The following is a 20,094-nucleotide window of genomic DNA, read 5'->3' as shown; positions in this document are numbered from 1 at the left end:
TTGGTCTCATCCCCAAGGGTGGAACAGGGAAATGCTTTGAAGCCTTGAAAAGTTTTACAGGATGAGAAAACTGTTTCCCACTCAACTCTGGTTGTGTAAGTAAGTGAGGAGCCTGATTTCTAGCACCAGGCTCAGCTTACAGCACTGGCTTTTGGCAGTCTCTCTTTGATTTGAAGATAGAGAAAATGTCACAGAGAATAAATAACATCAAGATGAAATCTTGGCGCAGTTGCATTTCTGAGAACATTGTAATGCCTTTGCTTTGGTTGCCTTTCCAAAATCTTCATTGCTTACTGGTTTAGCTTCAGATCCACTTATTAAGCATTGCATTTATCCTACTGTTTAAGGCTTAGTCAATATACCGGTAAATCCAGCACAAGGATCAAGAATGTACCTGAAGGGGCTTAAATTAATTGACTTGTAACTGTGTGTATGTCCCAATATCTAGCAGTGACCATTCCCTTCATGGGGTACTGGGTATGTCCCCTTTTCCGTGACGTGGCTCTTTAGATTCCTGGAAGAAGTTAATTGGGCTCTCTTAAAAAGGAGGCTTTTTTTGTGTGTGTGTCTACACACCTATTGTGTGGGAAATAAGAGCTCTGCGTACAGCGATATGGTTTCTGTTACTGGGAAGCTGTTATCAAGGGACGGCCGCTTAAGAACTTTATACTGTGGAATCCACAAGTTATAATCCCCAAATAAACAGGATTATTGAAAAGAAATCACCACCTTTATTATTACTTTACTCAGTGCTGTTCTCTAAGGGAATACATTATATTTTAACTGGCTGGTAGGAAAAATTCTGTTAGGAATTTGGAGGTATCCATTAAAGCTTAAGCACATGTATTAGGGCTTGATGCTTGAAATCACAGCCTACCTTTATCATCACTGTATGCATCACACCTCATTTTGACTGTGAAAGGAAATTATACCCCATCGGTAAGTTCATATATTTCTATTTAAAATGAAAAGCCGGTGCTGAGCCAGCAATGTGTGAAGACCCCACAGCCTGATGTTTTCATTTCTCAGTACCATCCTTCGCAGTGGCAGAGCTCAGGGGCTGGGTACACCACCCCATCCGCCTTGGAGCCTGCTGCGAACCGAGGGCTGGTTATTGCAGGTGGAAAGCCAGAAAGCCTTAGTCACGGCCAACAGCCACAGGCCATGTTTCATCCGAGCTCACAAAGCATCCAGAGGGGCCACAGAAAGCTCGTGGGCACAGTGTCCTCAGTTATATTGTCCTTTCCACGTTCAGAAATGTGGTTTATTTTGCAATATTTGTGTTCTGTGCTACAGTGCTCCAGGGCAATGGTAGGTTTGGTACAAAGCTGATCCCACCTGCCTTGCAGGGATATTTTTGGATACTATCATCAGTGACATTTGAAAAGAAAACTCAGTGAATGAGAGCTGGAGAAAAGCTTTTTGACCTGGCAGAGGCTCACACCAAATGGCCAGGCCGTGCCACGAGGAGGCTGGTGTCAGTAAGGGAGCAGGAGCAGCTGGTGGATGGTGCGGTACTGGAGCAGCCTGCCGAGTCCTTTACAAGCAAAGAGAGATTTCTATGGGCCTTTTTTTAATATTGCAAAAGAAAATAGGAAAGTTGGCAGACTGAACTGAGAAGATATCACTGGTTTTCTGCTTATTTTAATAAGTGGGCAGAGGTTAGTGGGTTCTAGCAGAGTTTGAGGAGCTGGGAAAATCAGGTGACCTGGGAAGAGAGAAAGGTTTCCTTTTTTTTTTTTTTTTTTTTTTTTAATTGAATTGATTTTCTGAATGAAGAGCGGGATCACAGTGGATGAGTAATGTATAGTAAGCATGACATTCCCCCCCACTGTTCACGGGAATCTGTCGTTTGCAGATGCTACCTTGCTCTAAGGTACTCAGCCAGTGCTCTCTGCCTGCTTCTACGGAGCTTGACATTTGAAACCAGCAAATAAGAAAGAAGTTCAAGAAAACAATCACAAGTTATTACCAACGCCAAGTCCTTAAATGGAGCTTGGAGCACAATCCTCTCGCTCCCTGCTCAGCGCGGTGCTTCCAATATGTCAGTTAGTGTCACTGTCCATCTCTGTGAGCAGCTACAGCTTAATTTCATTTATTCCTCAAGTGGCAGGTCCAGTCATTTTTCAGGATCAGTGCCTGTTTTTACCAACTGATTCGTCTGGATTCTTGTCACGGGCAGTTAACACTCAGTACTCTTAAAGGCTTCACCCGCCGGAATACATCAAACTCACCAAACGAAAAACGCTGCTTTTAACAACTTGCCTGACTCGCGTCTGATGAAGATGCATTTTTTTGTTCTTTTTCTCTTTGCTAGGTTGTTGCTTATCACTACTGCCAAGCTGATAATGCCTACACCTGCCTGGTGCCAGAGTTTGTGCACAACGTGGCCGCCCTGCTCTGCCGCTCGCCGCAGTTCGTTGCCTACAGGGAGCAGCTCCTGCGAGAGCCCCACCTGCAGAGCATGCTCAGCCTGAGGTCCTGCGTGCAAGACCCCATGGCCTCCTTCCGGAGGGGAGTCCTGGAGCCCTTGGAAAATCTGCACAAAGGTATTGTAATGACATTCCCCACGCTTTCCCTGAGCTCCTGCACACCTTTTTTATTGTTATTTTTAAAACGCTGCTTAGTTGCATCTGGGCGTTTAAACAAAGCCATTGATTAATCCTTCTGCGTCACATCTGAAGAGCTGCAGGGAAGAGGTGAGATCTGGAGAAGCTGAGACCATGCCATCGGGCTTGTTTGGAAGTGAGGGGTTAACCACCCCTCTCCTCCTGGTGTGTGTTTCAGGGCCATAGATGAAACGCTAATGACAGCGTGCGTTTGGCTTTCTCTTCTCTTGCTTTCTTCCACGTCCCAACTGTGGCCTCGCAGTCCTGAAGGTGAAAACAAGCAACAATTTCCATGCACAGCTCTACTTATGGCAATGTGTTCTGATTTATTTGGTTGGGGGTGAACGTTTTTCTCTTTCCCTGCCATTATTTAGTGGGCTTTTGAGAATTTGAAGCTTTCACCAAAAGGGCTGATACCATAAAAGATACCCTGTGTAAAGCTTCTAGGGCAACTGGTAACAAGCCTTACACTGATTACAGATTGCAGAGCTTTTTCTAATGCAGCATTGGTTTTGTCTCCTTTTCTTTCTTCCCTCTGCAAGATAAAACTACTTTGTTGTGACAATCGCTAAATTTAAGATCTTTGCTCGTTGCCATGAAAACTGTCAGAGCGTTGCAGAGTTCGGGACTCTGTTGTCCTGCAAAATGGTACTTATTAAAATGGCATGCTGCAAGTTAGCTGCAAAAATAATTCAGATAATTTTCTGTTACCACCCTACATATGACAGTGTAGGAGCCAACATGAAATAGATGCATCTTCTACCAAATGCAAAGCCCTGTTGTTCAAATCAGCTCTTCAAAACACAGTGTTGAAACTCTGAGCAGCAGCATCTGGGTCCAACACGTGTGGTTCCACCAGGCACAAAGCACACGTAGAGCCAGCACAGCTCGACAGCAGTTGATTTTCCTGGCATGGAGAAATGTCACTGTAGGAGTAGCATGGCTACTCTTTCCTACCAACACTCTTGGCAAAAAAAAGATACATTTAGGAACCGCTGCTTTAAAGGAAAATAATTTGTGGTTATTACAGTAACTCCTTGGGAGGTATTCCAGCTATTGAATTCAGAGCATTTCGGAGGATGCTTATTTTTCTTGCCAAGCAGGTTGACCCCCATCTGGTCCAAAGGTCTGGGGGGTGGAAAAATTTTATATAAAAGCTTTTCTTTTTCCTCTTGGGCTCTGCACTCAACATAGCTCCAATGGAGCCAATGATCAGGACTCCCATCTTTCAACCTTGCTGATCGAGAGTGCTGGCAAGCTAATTTGCACCAAGTGTTTTGTAACAAAATGAACAGTGTCTGGAAATTGGTTTTAAAATATATAACATTTAAGACTCTGTAAATATATCAGCAGGTCTTTTACAAGGTGCTGTTGAAGCTTTAATGCTACTGGGACAAAATTATTGTGCAGCCGTTCATGGTTAATGTCACTGAGAAAGTTAGATTCATGTTTCTCAAATACATTTTTTTTTTTTTTTTTTTAATCTCAAGGAATCTAAATAATACATAGGAGAACAAAGTTCTGATTCTTCCCCTACTCCCTGCTTTCTCCTCTCTCCCTCAGGCTTTATGAGAAACATGAGATGTGGGTATAAAACTCAGGCACTATATTCACTCCCAAGATTTCAGAGAGTCATAAAGTGTATTTTCTAGTGTACCCAATAATCTTACTGAGAAGTTAACTGAAAAAGGATCTGTGGTAATTTTAGTGCAAAATGTGTTTTTCACATGGATATTAACAGTATGTTAGGAAATAAATGCAACTTGGTAACGTAAGGCAAGGACAAGATGGGATTTTGATGCTCAGCAGTATGGAACACAAGGTGTTTACGAATTTCTGTTCTCCCTGGAACACTGCAGAGACTGCTCATGTCATCGATGAACATTTTGTGCTGGGTTTTTATAGAAAATTTCCTGATGCAATTCAAAGTCAAAGGGAAAAGCTAACCTGCTATTGGGAATACTGAGCTTTTTGACAGCAGGATTTATCCATAGTACTTCACAAAGGAGAGCAAACTTTCTACAGATCAGACTCTGTAGTACATGTTAGTAGCATATGCCAACAATAGACTCTTGTTTCCCACCTGTTTTTGAGTTTGTTAGGCAAGATTACCTTTGAGAAGATACCACTTGAGCTTAAGATGCAAGTCTAAAAGAATCTATATCATTAGTTATAAAGCTATACTCAGCTCTCAGCATCTGACGTAGAAACACTGACTTCATTGACTACGTCAATTTGGTTACTGTATTCACCAGCAGCAAAACTACCCTGTTGAAGAAGTCCGTGATTTGCTTTTTGTAGGGTCCTTTTTATTCCTCCTGACTTGTTTATAGAAGAGGTTTGGCTACAGACTCATGATCGAATTCCTTTACTGTTGTTTGGAACAGTCTCTGCTGAACAGAGGTTGTAACCTGCAAAATGTTGAATGACCAGCCCCACACACGCAGGCTGATGATTTACTCTCCTCAAATAATTGTTTTGCCTGTGAATCAGGTTTGCTTCTGTTTCAAAACACTTGCCCAGACCTCAGTTGATCAAGAAACCAGTGCCCAAAGTACAGATCGGAAGGATCTAGAGATGTTGGGGAGGTGAATTTCTGCAGTTGCAAAAATTAAGACAGGCTGACATCAGGGTGAGAGTTTAACACCAAAACTATAGAGAACCGCTAATAATCTGTTTATTAAAACTTACCAGAAAGATACTGATTCACATCAAATAACATCGGACTTTGTGGAAGAGGTAATTTTTTATCCATGGGATATCACAGTTGTGTGTGTCATAACTAAAATACATATTTTATAAGAGTTGAAATAGCAGATGTGTGGGCCTACCTCTGTGTGTATATGCAATTAAAGTATCATAAGAAAGGTGCTGCTACTGTGTCTTTTTTCTTCTTTAGCAATACCTGATGATGCTTTAAAACACTGTAGTGACTTTGCAGTACATTATAGTTGCATGTCTAGCCTTTCAAATAAATGCTTTTTCTCTTTCTCTCAGAGAGGAAGATCCCTGATGAAGATTTCATTATATTAATCGATGGTTTAAATGAGGCTGAATTTCACAAGCCAGATTATGGAGACACTATAGTATCATTCCTGAGCAAAATGATTGGAAAATTCCCTTCCTGGCTGAAGCTGGTAGTGACAGTCAGGACAAGTCTACAGGTATGCTGAGACCAAGAATTGTGATAAACTGTGTCATTGTCACAATGGGCTTTGATAAAGAAGATCTTAGTGGATATCTGGATTTGCTTAAGACCCTTTATTTCAGGTTATCCTTTTGGGTTTTTTGTACTTGGATTTACATTCATGTCCCCAAACTCGCTCTACAGCGTTGCAAGGATCTAATCCAGCATCACTTACTGATGTCAATAAATGTTCATCAGCAAATAGTTGAGTTCATTTGAGTGAGACAGCTCACATGCCAATGGGCTACTTGCTTGCCGAGCGTATTAGGAGGGTAGGGCCTGATGTCTGTCAGCCTGTGCTGCTCGAGAACATCCTCTCCTCCGTGTGGAAGGGCGAAGGAATGCGTATCTTCATACGCCTTCTGCGTGACCCAGGGTGTGAGAGAGTGTGGTTGTTTCAGTCTGGTGGAGTCAATGTCGGGCCACGACATTATTCAGCTCAATGAAGAATATCTTGAGCAGGTGCTGAAGCTCTAAGCTGAATGTCGTTTGGGTTATTCTTAAGTATTTTTATTTTAGTTTGCAGCTGGGCAGGTTTTTACCTTCAGCCTGTCCTTAGCTACTCCTCACCACTCTCTTGGCACAAGGATTAAGCTGACCTTAGTTTGTTGGCTCAACTGCCCATCTGAATGGAGCAAGCTGGGAAGCAAACGCAGTGACCCAGTTAGGGCAGATCTGCTCTTTCAACTGTTTCACAGTAGAGCTGGTTGATTTGCAGCATCACTTGTGGGAACATTCACACTGAGCATCGGAGCCAGGAGCCCAGAGGAGACAGATGTCGGAAGGACGAGACATACGTTTGGGAGCCAGCTCAGAGCCACTCTTCAGCTGGACCAGCTGGTCTGGGCAGAAAGGCGTGTCTGCAGCTCTACATTTCTCATTTTTTCATTATTAGCCATTTTTTCATTAGCACAGGGCTGCACAGTTCATTTTTATGGAGTTCCATTAAGCAGTTTTACTGAGATATGCTAATATTTACTGAGATCCACAGGTTGATTTACTGTGGTCCTCCTGGCAAGGAGCTGAGTGCTGGTTCCAGCTCCATCAAGGCAGCCAGCTGCTGCACGCTGCCTTTGTAGCTGGGAACGGCAGCTGCTCCCCAAGACACCAGGAGAGCACAGACTATCTGCTGTTTTGTGTTGCAGTTCTTTTTTTGCTCAGTAGTGGACTAGATTAAACATCATTTGGAAGAAATCTTTTTGTAATTGTAGGTAAATTGCATCCCTATGACTTGAATTCCTCATTTAATTAGGGCTTTTGCAGCCCTTTGCAGTTTTCACTGCAAGCTTTAGTTTTGTACTGTGCTCACCCTCTTTATTTTTTTCCGGAGAATTGATGGCTTCTCCTGCAACTGCCTTGTCCAGCTCCGTTGCATCATTTCTCCCTGCTTCGCAGTGACTGAGAGCCCATGACGCAAGAATTCCTTTGGAAATGCCTTTGATGATCTTTGGTTTATGTTGCATAAAGCATCATCAGTGAGCTCAGCAGATGAGAGAATCCCTGGCCACACTATCCTGCAGCAGATAGACGTATTTATTTTGCACTGGAAAATACTCGCTATTATCTGTCCTGATGTTTCCATGCATTTCCCTGTTAATAGCAGCTGTGTGATATGGGAGCACATTCCTGGGGAGGTACTTGGCTCGGCTTCAGCAAAATTTCTTCTGGCCTCGGATCTGTCATCTGGTTGTCCATTCCCTCGGACATGGCGGCAGAAGGGGTGGCATGTCAATACGTGGTTGGGGTGGGGTAGGAATAACAAGGACACCGCCCTGTGTGAATTTTCCAGCCCTTTCCATGGATGCGGTATTAGGAACAGTGTCCTTATTTTTATTTCAGTCATGTTTCACACGCAACCTACTTGATTATAGATGAGATTGTGAGGTCCTGAGGGCACAAACTGCCATCTTGTGTGCTTGCCCTGATGGAAGAGGTCTTAAAGGAGTCTCAAAGGTGCTGTTGTAATATGAATTAAGTTTACTTAATGAATAATGAACACTGCCAGCATAAGTATCCTTTTTTTTCTTTCTTTCTTTGCAGGAAATAATTAAGCTGTTGCCCTTCCACAGAATATTTTTGGATAGGCTGGAAGAGAATGAAGCCATAGACCAGGACCTGCAGGCATATATCCTTCATCGGATACACAGCAGCTCGGAGATCCAGAACAACATCTCGCTTAACGGCAAAATGGACAACACTACGTTTGGCAAACTCAGTTCTCACCTCAAGACCTTGAGCCAAGGGTCCTATCTGTACCTAAAACTCACTTTTGATCTCATAGAGAAAGGATACCTAGTACTAAAAAGCTCCAGCTACAAAGTAGTCCCAGTGTCTCTGTCAGAAGTTTACCTGTTGCAGTGCAATATGAAGTTCCCAACGCAGTCTTCCTTTGATCGGGTTATGCCTCTCTTGAATGTGGCAGTGGCATCTCTGCATCCATTAACAGATGAACATATTTTTCAGGCCATTAATGCAGGTAACATTGAGGGCACTTTGGAGTGGGATGACTTTCAGCAGAGGATGGAGAACCTTTCTATGTTTCTTATCAAACGTAGAGATATGACGCGAATGTTTGTTCATCCCTCTTTCCGAGAATGGCTTATTTGGAGAGAAGAAGGTGAAAAGACCAAGTTTCTTTGTGATCCTAGGTAAGCAAATGCTCTGAGAAATCAGAGTTTACAAATGTGTTCATCTCATACTATTATCTGAATCATTTCATTTTACGAGGTTGGACATGGATGCGTCTCACCTGACTTTGGTCTGTCTACACTGTAGATCTCTACATCTGTACTAGTCACCTTAGATCTTTATGTTGTTCATGGAAAGAAATAAGCACCCCCATGGCACACAACTGACCCGGCAAACCTCATAGTCATCTTCAGAATGAGATCAGCTGTTCCTCAGAAGGCCCCGAGTTGACTAGCTCCCGTACAGGCATCACCAGGGATGTCTGCATATTGGCAGATTACTCGTGCCAGCTCAGTCTGGAGACGGGAAATCATCCTCCCTTTCTCCAAAGGTACCGAAACCACATGAAGTAGAGGATAAGGAGATGAAGGATGAACAGTGTGGATATGTCTTTTGCAGTTGGCTTCTTTTTGAAGTTGTGTTCCTCGTAGTCCTACTAAATGTCTTTTTGAAAGCAAAATAAGGAACAGAATCAGGCTCTAGCAATTTTGGATTGTAAATGCATCCATAATCTCTGTCCTGATAGCAGCTGAGTTCCTGGCTTACCTCACAGGGAACAGAATTTAATCATGGTTAGATTTATATTCTCTAAACCCAATGATCAGTATTAACAACGTTGTCTTTGTTTCTACTGAAGAGTGGAAACAGACACTCTTGACTGTAATTCTAGTAGTTTATCCCCATCAGCTTTGCTCCATTTGGCCTTCCCATTTCTTAAAATATGATTATAAAAATCGGGGAGACACCTGGATTCAAGGCTGTGTCAGTGCATCTCCCAGACCCTATGGTCAGTCTGAAGAAAATCTGATGGTATCTGCTGGAACCGAATAGCCACCCGGCTGATTAAAGCAGCTGTTGCTGTTAGCAGTGTCAGAGTAATTTACCACTTTAAATTTTGTGGTAAACAGGCTGCAGTAGAAAAATACTATACAGCTCCTCCCAACGGGCGTCTTCTCTGTTTTAGTAGGTTCTGTGCAATAGTCCTGTTGAGCGAACCCTTCGTAAAGCACCTCACAGCAGCAGGTGCCTTTATATCAATCAATGTTAGTTATTTAATATCCTTCCTCGAAGTCATTAAGTGCTTGTCACCATGTAATGCTTTTCCACCCTGTCTGCAATGCCTGTGCGGCGCTTACACCGATGGAGCTGAGAGCTCTCTCCCTCCCAGTCGCTCCCGCCCGGCGCTACTGGTTTTGTCTGGCCCCTGTGGTTTTGTCTGGCCTGGCTGTAGGAGAGCTTGTCATCAGCCGGGCGAGGGGACGGCAGCCAGCATGCCTGGCAATTATCACTAATCACACAGCACTTGCCGTAACGAACCATAGCGAGAGCAACTCAGAAAAATCACTAGTTTCCTTTGTTACCATGAAAAGAAAATTAAGGTGCAGGATGCTTACCTGGTGGGTAAGACACCTGCGTGTGTTGGGTGCTGCGTGAGATAGCAATGCATGTGGCTAGGTAACGGCGGGGGCTTTGGTCCTCTGGATCCAGAAGTACTCCTTTTCATTCTCACAGTGATGGGTAAGGGCATTCTCAGAATACCAAATTCAGAATGAAACTCAAATGTGCTGCGTTTTAGGTGGTTTCGCACTGAAACCAGGCATGCAACCGTGTGTGATTTTAGCACAAAGGCACAAATTGGCCCGTACTTGCTCGACAAGTCACCAGCGATGCGATAGATCTCTGCTCAGGGTTCGGGTTTGGTGCTGCCTTTCATGAACGTCACGAACACATCGCACTGCCCTCCAGACCATTCAGGAGACTTTCAGGCATCACTTTTCATCCCGTACGTGCCATTTCACATGATAAATTAATGGTGACTTTAAAGTGTACGGGGAACGCTCATGCTCTTTGCAAGTAGGGAATCCCTGCAGAGCTAACCAGACTCAGCTCCTTGCCACTGGCAAAAAAGAAGTTGCAATGCATATAACGGGCTCCCACTGCCTTGAGGATGAGTCCATACGTACTGGAGGACTAATAAATATCTCTCATGTATAATGTGCACTAATTGCATTATACTCTGATGGTAGATAATGAAACAGGATACATTTCAGTGATTAATAGACTGGACCCCCTGAGATTCAGCTATTGTGCTCCTCAAAATCCTCCTGTCCAGCTCTCAGGGAAGAGCTAATATTGAGATGTTGAGCTCGGAGCATGGTAAACCCTTAGCAACGATTAAGATAAGTAATGATTTTTCATTTTATTTCTTCTAAAAGAAGCACAGCTTGCCACTGACGGAGCTCATAGGAGTAGCCTATGAAAATTTGCCTGCGTCTGGTTTGTTCCCAGCCAGTTTGATGTCTTCTGCTAGCTTGGGAATTGAGAAGACATGGCAACTCTATGGACCGCTCCTGAAGTTCGTCCTCCGGTGTTGCAGAAATGCGCTGTTCACATGAAGCTTGTTGACCTTGCCATGTCGATATGCAAAGAGTCAGGTTGCTGAGGTTGATTTTTTTCCCCAGGAGAAGAGCTTTGAAGTGAAATGTGGTTTTGTGAAGCTGCTTTTAATTGACTTACCCTGACAGAGTGTCCAGGTGTGAGGATGTTATGAAGGAAATTGGGATAATGGGCCTCGTGTCCACAGCACCGCAGCTGGGGTAATCTTCCTCGTTTCATTAATGAGAGTGAGCTCCCATGTTCTCAGAAGCACGGAAAAGAGGGGAGAGGAAGAACACAATGTCCAGAAATTATCACATTTTTCTACGCTTTTAAGCTAAACAGCAGATCTCCAGCCTCTGGATTGTTGTGTTAGCCTGTTGAGATGCTAACCCTCTTCTTTGAACGCTCACCGTCTGTTTGCTGTCCAAAGCAAAGGCTAATTGGCATCGAAGGGGAACGCTATCACTGCAGGCCCTCCTGCAGGGGAACCCCCCCAGCATCCACCATTGTTTAATAACAGGGCACCAAAAAAGTGTTTGTCAGAGCGTTTAACCAGCATTGCAGTAATGACTTCCCCAGCCTGTCAGTGTAGCACTATTAACCAAGCGTCTTAGTTGACAAATAACATAAAACATTTTAGGGGAATACCCAATCCTTTGTGACTGGTGCATGGAGAAAGTGGTTATTATTGTACGTTCACTCTTACACTTGTATTTCTTAACCTAAATTCTGCTATAAGGCTGTGCTGTTTTCTGCCTAGACTTAATCAGAAACTTCCATGCAATTATTTTCCATGCTTTTACAACGCTAATAAAATGTTTTATCCCTGCGCTGCTGATGAGGGGACCGTGAGAGAGGCAGAAGTGAAGTGATTTGCCCTGGCAAGGCAGTAAAAGAGCTGTAGTCAGAAATGGACCCCAGAAGTGAAATTACTCTATCCAGATTTAAGTATCAACATCTGAGTTACTTGTCTAGACTTGTTTTATAGTCAGAGGAGAGAAATAAGAATGATTCATTTCATCATGAGCTAAAAGGCTAAAATAGATTAGATGAAGAGTGCCTGGGAAGCGTCTCCTCCTGTTGATTTATGGAGGGAGTTTGGGGTGATGGTCTCACCAGGAGATGTCTCCAGTATTGACAAATAAAACTGGATGAGATGAATCTGTCCAGGCTGCTCTTCTAACCAATACACAGGGTTTTGAGGTAGATTCATAGATTTTCTTTTCTTGTACAGGAAAACTGAGGAAGGAAAAAGATACTCTCTGTACTGTTGCACGCATATGACTGTCTTAATTTGGGCTTTTGCTTCTCAGGGTGGCACTGGACCACCCAATGTTGTGCGTGCTGACCTATTGTCACTACTCACCGGAGCAGGGTAGAAACGGGCTTTTTGTCTGCACTGCTCAGGGAACTTCCCAGCGTCCGTGGGACCTTAGCAAAGTGAAGCATTTAGATCTTCACCTCAAGTGCTTCATCTCTGGCTTGGATTCATCTCACCTAATTTTAGATGCTTGCAATCCACTCATCTGTTCCTCAGGCAGTCACTCTGATCTCCTTTAATGCTTGAAGCAATTCATCTGGCCTGTTTTAGCCGTTGACCTGGATGAGCTGAATCCCATACCCGATCCCCTCTGCTGCCTGGAGGGCAGTCCAGGGTGACTCGCTCAGGCGTGGACATGCCGCTCCTGGGGAGGTGACCTGCACCGGGCTGGAACTCGGAGAAGATGGGAAGCTGCAGAGGTGGTGCCTTCGGCGTAGGCTTGCTCCTGTTTGCTGAACTCTGGAAGTGCAGGCCAAGGTTTTTTTCCCACCTGGAGCTGCAGTGTTGGATAGGCAGAGCAGAAGCTCTGCTGAGCTGGGCTTTATTAAGGCCAGTCTGCAAGTAAGCATAACGAAGAATGCTTTTTGTCTGCAGAAATTAAACTGTTCCTTAACACGACAAAGGCTCTGTTCTGCTTCTGGCTTCTTGCTGTTGCACAGATGTTTGGTTAACTGCACTTACTCTGTGGTTTACCAGACAGAAGCTTTTTTCCTTCCATAAGAAGAGCGAGAGCGGCGAGGACAGCAGTCACTGGCGTGATGATGGAGGAGAGTCTCCTGGTAGAGAACTTTGGAGGAATATCCTGCTGCCTGCAGGACGTTTTCCCTGTGCGGAAATGCAGAGCTGTTCTCATGGATACTACAGATGCAGTGTTAGTCTGAAATCCCGAACATCTATGGCCAGGTTTCCAGAAAAGCTGAATGCTCAGGTATGGAGAGAGACCCAGCAGGCATTTGGCATCTCTCAAAAGGGGTGTTGGTGCCTTGTTCAGCGATGGCACCGCTGGGCTGATCTGGCTCTGAAACCCAAGCTTGGAAATACCGCATGAGGAATCGATACTCTGCAGTAGATGTTCTCTTCAGTGCACCAAGACTTTATCGGGCAGCTCTTGCTCATTGACTTTATTAGAAGATACCTATTAAACGGAGATACGCAAAAAAACCAAACAGGGAGAAGTACTGGTGGCTCCATTGTTGAGGTTGAGGGCATCTCCTCATCTCTTCCCTCCTCTTCTACATCCACAAACCAAGTCTGTCCCTGTCCCTGAAACCCCAAATAAAGGCACCCTGCGTGGATTAGCATGCAGCAGCGATCCAAACAGAAGTATGCATCTCTAATCCAACACGCTGAGTTGCCATGGTTTCTAGCAGAGCTGTCTTTTAATACAATACAGTGTAGGTATTTTGCATTTTCCTTTTTCTCTCGGGAGGCATGCTGCAAGTGGAGACTTTTCCTACACAAAATTAATGGATTTATATATTACCCAGCAAAATGATAGTGTGTATACATTAGAAAAAAATAAGGTTTTTTTTTAAATTTTGATGGAATGCTTAATCTGATTGACAAATAACAATCCCCAGTCAAAAGATAATTAATTTAGAAAGTTTGGAGGAAAAGAAGTCAGTGAAAATGATATTTATAAAAATTCAGGGATACAACAAACAGCTTTAAGTGGGGGGTGGGTCCTTACATTACGCATCAGCTTCTTAAAAATTATCCAGAGTTAGCTCCTCCATACGTAGGTCACTGTCATTATGGTGCATGGATTAGTTGACTTTCTTCCTCTTTTATATTACAAGATTCTGAAAAGCTTCTAAAATACATTCTGCTTTATTGTTAGCTGAAATGATCAAGTGTTCACCAAAACTGAGGCTATGTCTTAAGTGTTTTCTCTGCATTCACGTGGGGTGGATTTTACTCAGGGAAGCAAAGGTACTATTTGAATTCAAGGTGAGGCAAAATAACGGGTTTAGGATTTATTTGAATCCCTTATATACTTACGCAGAAAATAAAAAATAATGCAGTGCCCGCTAGCACCTTGTGAGGATGGAGATGAAGTAATCAGCTTTTCCACAAGCGGTCGGCAGTCAGCGGCAACCCCAGCTCCGAGGTGCAGCAGGGAGCTGCACGCTGCTGCTTCCATTATTCTTTAGCATTGCTTTACCATTGGAATTACCTCTCTTAATGTGTTTTTCATGGCTCCGGAGTGCCAGTCTCTTAGCTCTGCGTGTACTGTAGCTCACGCTGGGCTTTTCTGAGTGCCCCCGGGTACAGGTACGTGCCAGCACTTGGTGCATCAGCAGAACCGGGAGGGATGTGCTGTAATTTGTTGTTTTGCTGTCTCCAGCTGTGGGCTGGATGCCACATGTCACCGAAATACATGAGGTCAAATTTTTTCCTCGCCCAGCCTGCTGTCCGGTCGTCTGCACTTGTGCAAGGCCTGGGCTGAGTTAGTATAATTAATTGCCAAATCACCACAGGATCTGGTGTTTTCAGATCATTTCCAGAACTCTAATTTTGGCAGAGTGGAGCGTGGTAGAAACGGTGGCTTGCCCTGCGATTTGGAGCAGGGCTTCGTCTACAATGTTTCTTGCTCTTTTAATTTACTCCTCAAGCAGACCATAGTGAATGCCATATTTTTGGATCACAAAGATGAATCCATCATAATGTCCTCCAGTTAATTGGAGGGGCAAACACAATCTGTTCACCAAGCGGTGGGGACATGATGGAGTGCTGACTCTGAGAATACAACTTTTAGGCTTCCCATGTGACTTCCAGAATCAAGTTTTCCTGATTCCATGACTTGTAACCTAGTACATTTTGAAATATAAAAAGAGTGGGCAATAGCTCAACAAAATGAATGTAGGAAACTTACTTTATGCAAGTATCCACGTCGCCAACATCTCTAGATGTTAACTCTAATCTCATGCAGAAATACAGAGCTAAAAAAAATAAATTATTAAAGCTATTGGTAGCAAGTTGGGCAGCCGTTAACAGGGACTTCACTGAGCATCAGAAGCCAATGCTTGTGTACTACAGGGTTCAGGACAGGGTGCACACAGAAGAGAAGAAAACTTGAACTCATTCATCTGGTGGCTCTGTGCCTAACGAAGCGGCGAAGTGGCTTAGCTGCAGGTTTTGCCTCTGAAATTTGTGCAGGGCTGCAGCTGCAGCGTCAGTTGGAAGAGAAGAGGAGAAATGACAGACAGATTATAAATCATGACAGATGAGATGGAGAGCAGATGTGATCGCTACCACCATAAAGGACATCAGTAGAGCAGCTTGTTTTAACTGGCTCATTAGACATGCAACCTAAGCATTCAGATGCAGAGGGGGTTTTGAATATATTTAGTGTCTTGAGTTACTGTCCTCATAAAATCTTTTCTTTTTCTTTTTTTCTGGACTGGAGTTACTGTCCTCATAAAATCTTTTCTTTTTCTTTTTTTCTGGACTGTAAACTTCTGTATGCTGTACCATTTTCACATCTAAATGGAAGAAAATATTCTCGGAGTAATCCATTCTGTGGGACGGAGCCACCAAGAAGAGAGAAGTGGAGTTAATCAGAGGCAGTATCAATGCTGACCGAAGAAAGAAATGTCGCTTAATTTGTTCCTGTTACTTCATAGAATCATAGAATAGTTTGGATTGGAAGGGACCTTTAAAAGTCATCTAGTCCAACCCCCCTGCAATGAGCAGAGGCATTTCATTCCTCAAATCTTGATACCCACTAATGGAGCAAAACCATCTTCCAGCAGTTCACTAGAGAGTAGCCCTGACTTTGTTCCATCTTCCCTCTTACATGTTCATTTACTCCTGGTCAAAGCGGCAGTAAAGCACTTCCAAATTACATTCCCCATTCTCTTATAATCCTGTATATTTTAAATTACGTCAGGTTGAATGAGAACAGAAAGTGTATCACCATTTGCCTTTTGAGATCTTCTCTGTATGTTAACTGTGTAGTCACTGGAGAGACGTTGTTACTCCTTTTACCCATCCAACATATTTATTAAATATGCCAGCAGTCTTTTCACACTGCTCTTGGACAACGCTTCTCTTCTCTGAATGTAAAGTAATCTGTTCCTGGCAACCAGCAGATTTTCTGAAAAGCCTTATGAACTGAGCGGAGACAAGGGAATTGCATCTTTACTCTCTGGATCTGGTTTTTTAAATCTCATTAAGTCAGGGCCTGTAAGCGTTTGGAAATGCTTTTTTCTCTCCTTTATCCTTCCTTTTTTGTTCTATATTTTTAAATCATTGTAAGTATCTTTTGTTACCTTAAATCTGAAGGGTGCCATCAGAGTTGTCTGGTTTTCCTCTTTGCTGCTTCTCTTGGCAGTTCCTGGCGCCCGACTGCCGTTGTTTCATGTAGTGTAGAGGTCCTCCAGGATCAGCTCCTGACACGGATGCAGCTCTGTTATCCCGGATAAACTACAGACGAACTCTTTCTCTGTGACAGCCAAGTGTGTAACATAATCTGAGGCATGCAGTCCCCATCCGTGATAAAATACGGGTGCAGCACAGTTAGTACCTATGGAATTTTTAATAGACGGCCTTGAGAAATAAAAATGAGACCGGGATTGCGAGCAGGTCTGCAGCATAGTCTCAGTTTCAGCTGAGCTGCATCAGTGAGGTCATTGCTGTTACATCTCTGAAAGTTGCTTGAATAAACTTTCTACCTGAATGATATGGCTGTGGATGCTGTTGATACCATGTCAGAGGGGTAAGGAGCTTTCCAGCTCATTCAAAATTAGGAGTCATTAAGCACAAATGCTCTAAAGCATCTCTTAATGCTGGAGATCTTGTTAAGTACTGTTTGTTCCTCTCCTGGCTGCGTCACGCACGCTCGATGAGCCTCCCCTCCCTGCCTGGGGCCGAGGACGTGGGGCAAGGCAGCGCTGGCTGCATTTGGAGCTTGTGTTTCTTGAGCACGTCCCTCTGGATGTGAACAGAATTGTAGCTGTGCAGATGGTATTGGTTTTACTGGTGTTCAGTCACACCCTGGCAATGAAGAAACATCCAGTGAGCCTATTGATTTTATGAGATGTCAGAAACTTTTAAGTCCTCCATCGCCAAGATGCTGTTACTTAAATTAAAATTGCTCTTAAGGATAGGCCAGATGCCCTTAAGTGATTCCATTTCTGCTTTTCAAACGCTCACGGAGTGGTTCATGCAATTCTTCAGCTCTCCTTTACACAAATCACGGTTTTGCTGCTGCTTAGACTACACGAGGCCGCGGGGAATGGTAATGAAGCACTAAGAGTTAGGATGATGACTGGATATGGATTTTTTGTGCAATGCTTTGTCTCCTGTAAACCAGAAATAGTCAGTCTAGCACTTCTACTTGGCAGCAAGAACATCATGGTTGAAATACTAAATTATGATCGGGTGTCTTTCTAAGAGACCTGCTTCAGTGAAACCGGGGTGCTGGTCTTGGTATGCATCTGTGGCTCATGCATCTATTGACGCATGGGTTGAGCCTTGTCTGGACTGGACTTGGTTTGCAAATCTAACCCATGCGTCTGTTGATGTATGGATTGAGCCTTATCGTCTGTGCTATAGAAAAGTAAGCTTAGATAATCGTGGGTAGCCCCTTTTAGCCTGGAAATCTCATGTTTAATACCCAGAATGATGGATTTCTAGTTTACGGTTGAGACCATTAGGTGTTCCTCTGTGTAATGAACAGTCGTGATTACCGTATGAGTGGGTTGGTGCAAATATGACAACTGTTGGGTGAAGAAAGCAAGCAGCAGCCATGCTGGTATAGATTTCTTGTCCTGCTCACCGGGAAGTGTGTCTGCAGTCTCCTAAAGCAGCTAGAATTGGTAGCACACCGCTGCTGTGTCCTCAGTTACTTTTAGGCAAGGTGATGGTTTTTGATCAGATACTCCATAGCTTGTCTCGCTGCAATGAGATCTGACCCGAGGGATGGAAAGATTTTTCTTGGCTTTGAACCTTGGCTGTCCTAGTTAGCTCAGCAAATTAAACCAGTGTTTAATTCTGTAGGAAAGAATATCGCGTGCTTAAGAGCATTCCCTATTTTGTTTGAATTTTCTTGTATAATGTTAATTCCTTCTAAGTTAATACGCCATTATAGCATCAGAGGGAAACTATGTTACAAAAATCAATAAACCAATTTTGGTGATTAAATGATCCTTCAAGAGGAGCTCACTGAGCTGAGCTTGGCCTTTCTGCAGTCTGGACAGACATCCTTCTGAAAGCGAAGGAGGCTCCGGGCTTTGTTAGAACAGACATTGTTCTCTGTGCTAAAGTTATAAAATTGCACTCTGCAGAGGTGAATAAAATACGAACACACATCTCTTGGAAGACCAGATTCACTGGGCACAGTGTCAAATCTCTGGATTTTGGAATGGTTTCATGGGATTAGCTGGAAGAAGGGAGATGTGGGTGTAAATCAGGGAATTTGGACTTCAGTAGGTTCAGAAGTAAACGGGACTGATTCTCACTTATTTTTTTGCCTGTCTTTTACTCCGGTAGTGCAATGCCTTAACACTAGAGTAATTTTACACCCTTTTAAATGTCTTTTACTTTGCCTGAGGGATAGAGTAGTATAGATGAAACACAGATCCGGGAGCTTTCAATATTTTCTTATGTGTTTCCCCATGCTGCATCACAGCTCTTTGGTCACGCTGGTATTTTATTAGTGACGCCTTGTCCCCTTCCATCTGTGGCACGAGGGACAGGGGCACGATGAGGGATGTGCTGGAGGTACCACCTCCCTGCGTCGCCTTGCTCTGTGCCCACAGCTATATGCGCCTCAGCTTTGGGTGGGTAAGGGAGCAGATGTGTAGGGACCACTCTGCTGAATCCAGCATCTCCCCTTGTGCCCATGTATAGCCTTGACTTACATTAGCCTTCCTTAGAGCTGCTGTACGTGTGCACCAGTTCATGCTATGCAGGGGCTTGCAAGGATGAAGACTTGTCTTTATGTCTCTACATATACACACGTATGTGCGTATCCAGGCAGGCACCCCTGGCCGCTACGGGAACCAGCACTGACACAGGCAGCCTGCGAGAGCAGACAAAGGCTGCCGGAGCTGAGCTGGCAGCGCTATTAATTTTTCACAAAAAGAAATCTTACATTAAAAATAGAAAAATCTCTGATGATAAACTCTGCAGTGGTGAAATTCAAAGCAAATCATTTCACTGAGCTCCTTGGTGTAGAAATCATTACTGCCATCCTCTGCTGTATTTAAAAAAAAAAGAAAAAAAGAGAAAAAGCCTGTGCTGTTGGAGTCTGGTTTAGCGTGCAATTATCGTTGACAGAACAAGTGACTGCAAGTATTTATCAACAAGCCCAAAGCCAAGGTCCGGGAAATGTTGCAGAGGTAATGTATTACTCATGAATACTGTACTTTATTCTGGAATAGTTTGTACATGCCTTATTCATAACAGCCAAAGTCATGCATGTAATTAAATTTGGGTAAATACCCTACCAGCTGCAGCTGAAGAGCAACTTAGGAGGTAACTGTGGAACCTGGGCTCCTGTGTTAGACAGGAGCTGCACTTCATCTCTCACTGCGAAGAAAAGGCACATCAGAAGTTTCTGGATCTTCAATTCATGCTTAGCATTAATACAGTTACGGCTCCATTCAGAGGCTTCCCAAACGTTTTCAAAGAGGTTTCCATCCGCCCTGCTCAACAAGCAAACAAGCGGCATTATTTCCTCTTCTATACATAGAGAGAGAGAGGTAGAGGGGGGTGGCTGCGGGGTCCCCTTGTGCAGCCGCGATCGGATCTGGAGCAGAGAGCTGCGGTTCATGATCGCCAGCCTGATGACTCTCCCCGGAAAGGAAATGAGCTGATGGCTCTGAATGAACTTGCACCGCCAACCTTTTAGCGGAGGTAAATGCATTGGCTCTTCTCCAAACAATAAGCGCAGCATCGTGAAT

At 43.8% G+C, this 20,094-nt stretch overlaps 1 protein-coding gene across 10 annotated transcripts in view; it reads left to right on the top strand.

The window, feature by feature from the left end:
- Positions 1 to 20,094, top strand: part of TANC2 (tetratricopeptide repeat, ankyrin repeat and coiled-coil containing 2) — a 287,901-nt gene that overhangs the window by 229,441 nt on the left and 38,366 nt on the right. For all 10 annotated transcript variants that reach the window (XM_076356962.1, XM_076356961.1, XM_076356968.1 and 7 more), the window contains 3 exons: positions 2,318 to 2,549; positions 5,607 to 5,773; positions 7,837 to 8,444. In XM_076356962.1, the coding sequence (XP_076213077.1) occupies positions 2,318 to 2,549; positions 5,607 to 5,773; positions 7,837 to 8,444 (1,007 nt within the window). The remainder of the gene's footprint in view (positions 1 to 2,317; positions 2,550 to 5,606; positions 5,774 to 7,836; positions 8,445 to 20,094) is intronic.

The sequence above is a fragment of the Aptenodytes patagonicus genome, chromosome 20 (assembly GCF_965638725.1).
Source record: "Aptenodytes patagonicus chromosome 20, bAptPat1.pri.cur, whole genome shotgun sequence".
NCBI lineage: Eukaryota > Metazoa > Chordata > Aves > Sphenisciformes > Spheniscidae > Aptenodytes > Aptenodytes patagonicus.
This window is presented reverse-complemented; position numbering and strand designations above follow the sequence as displayed.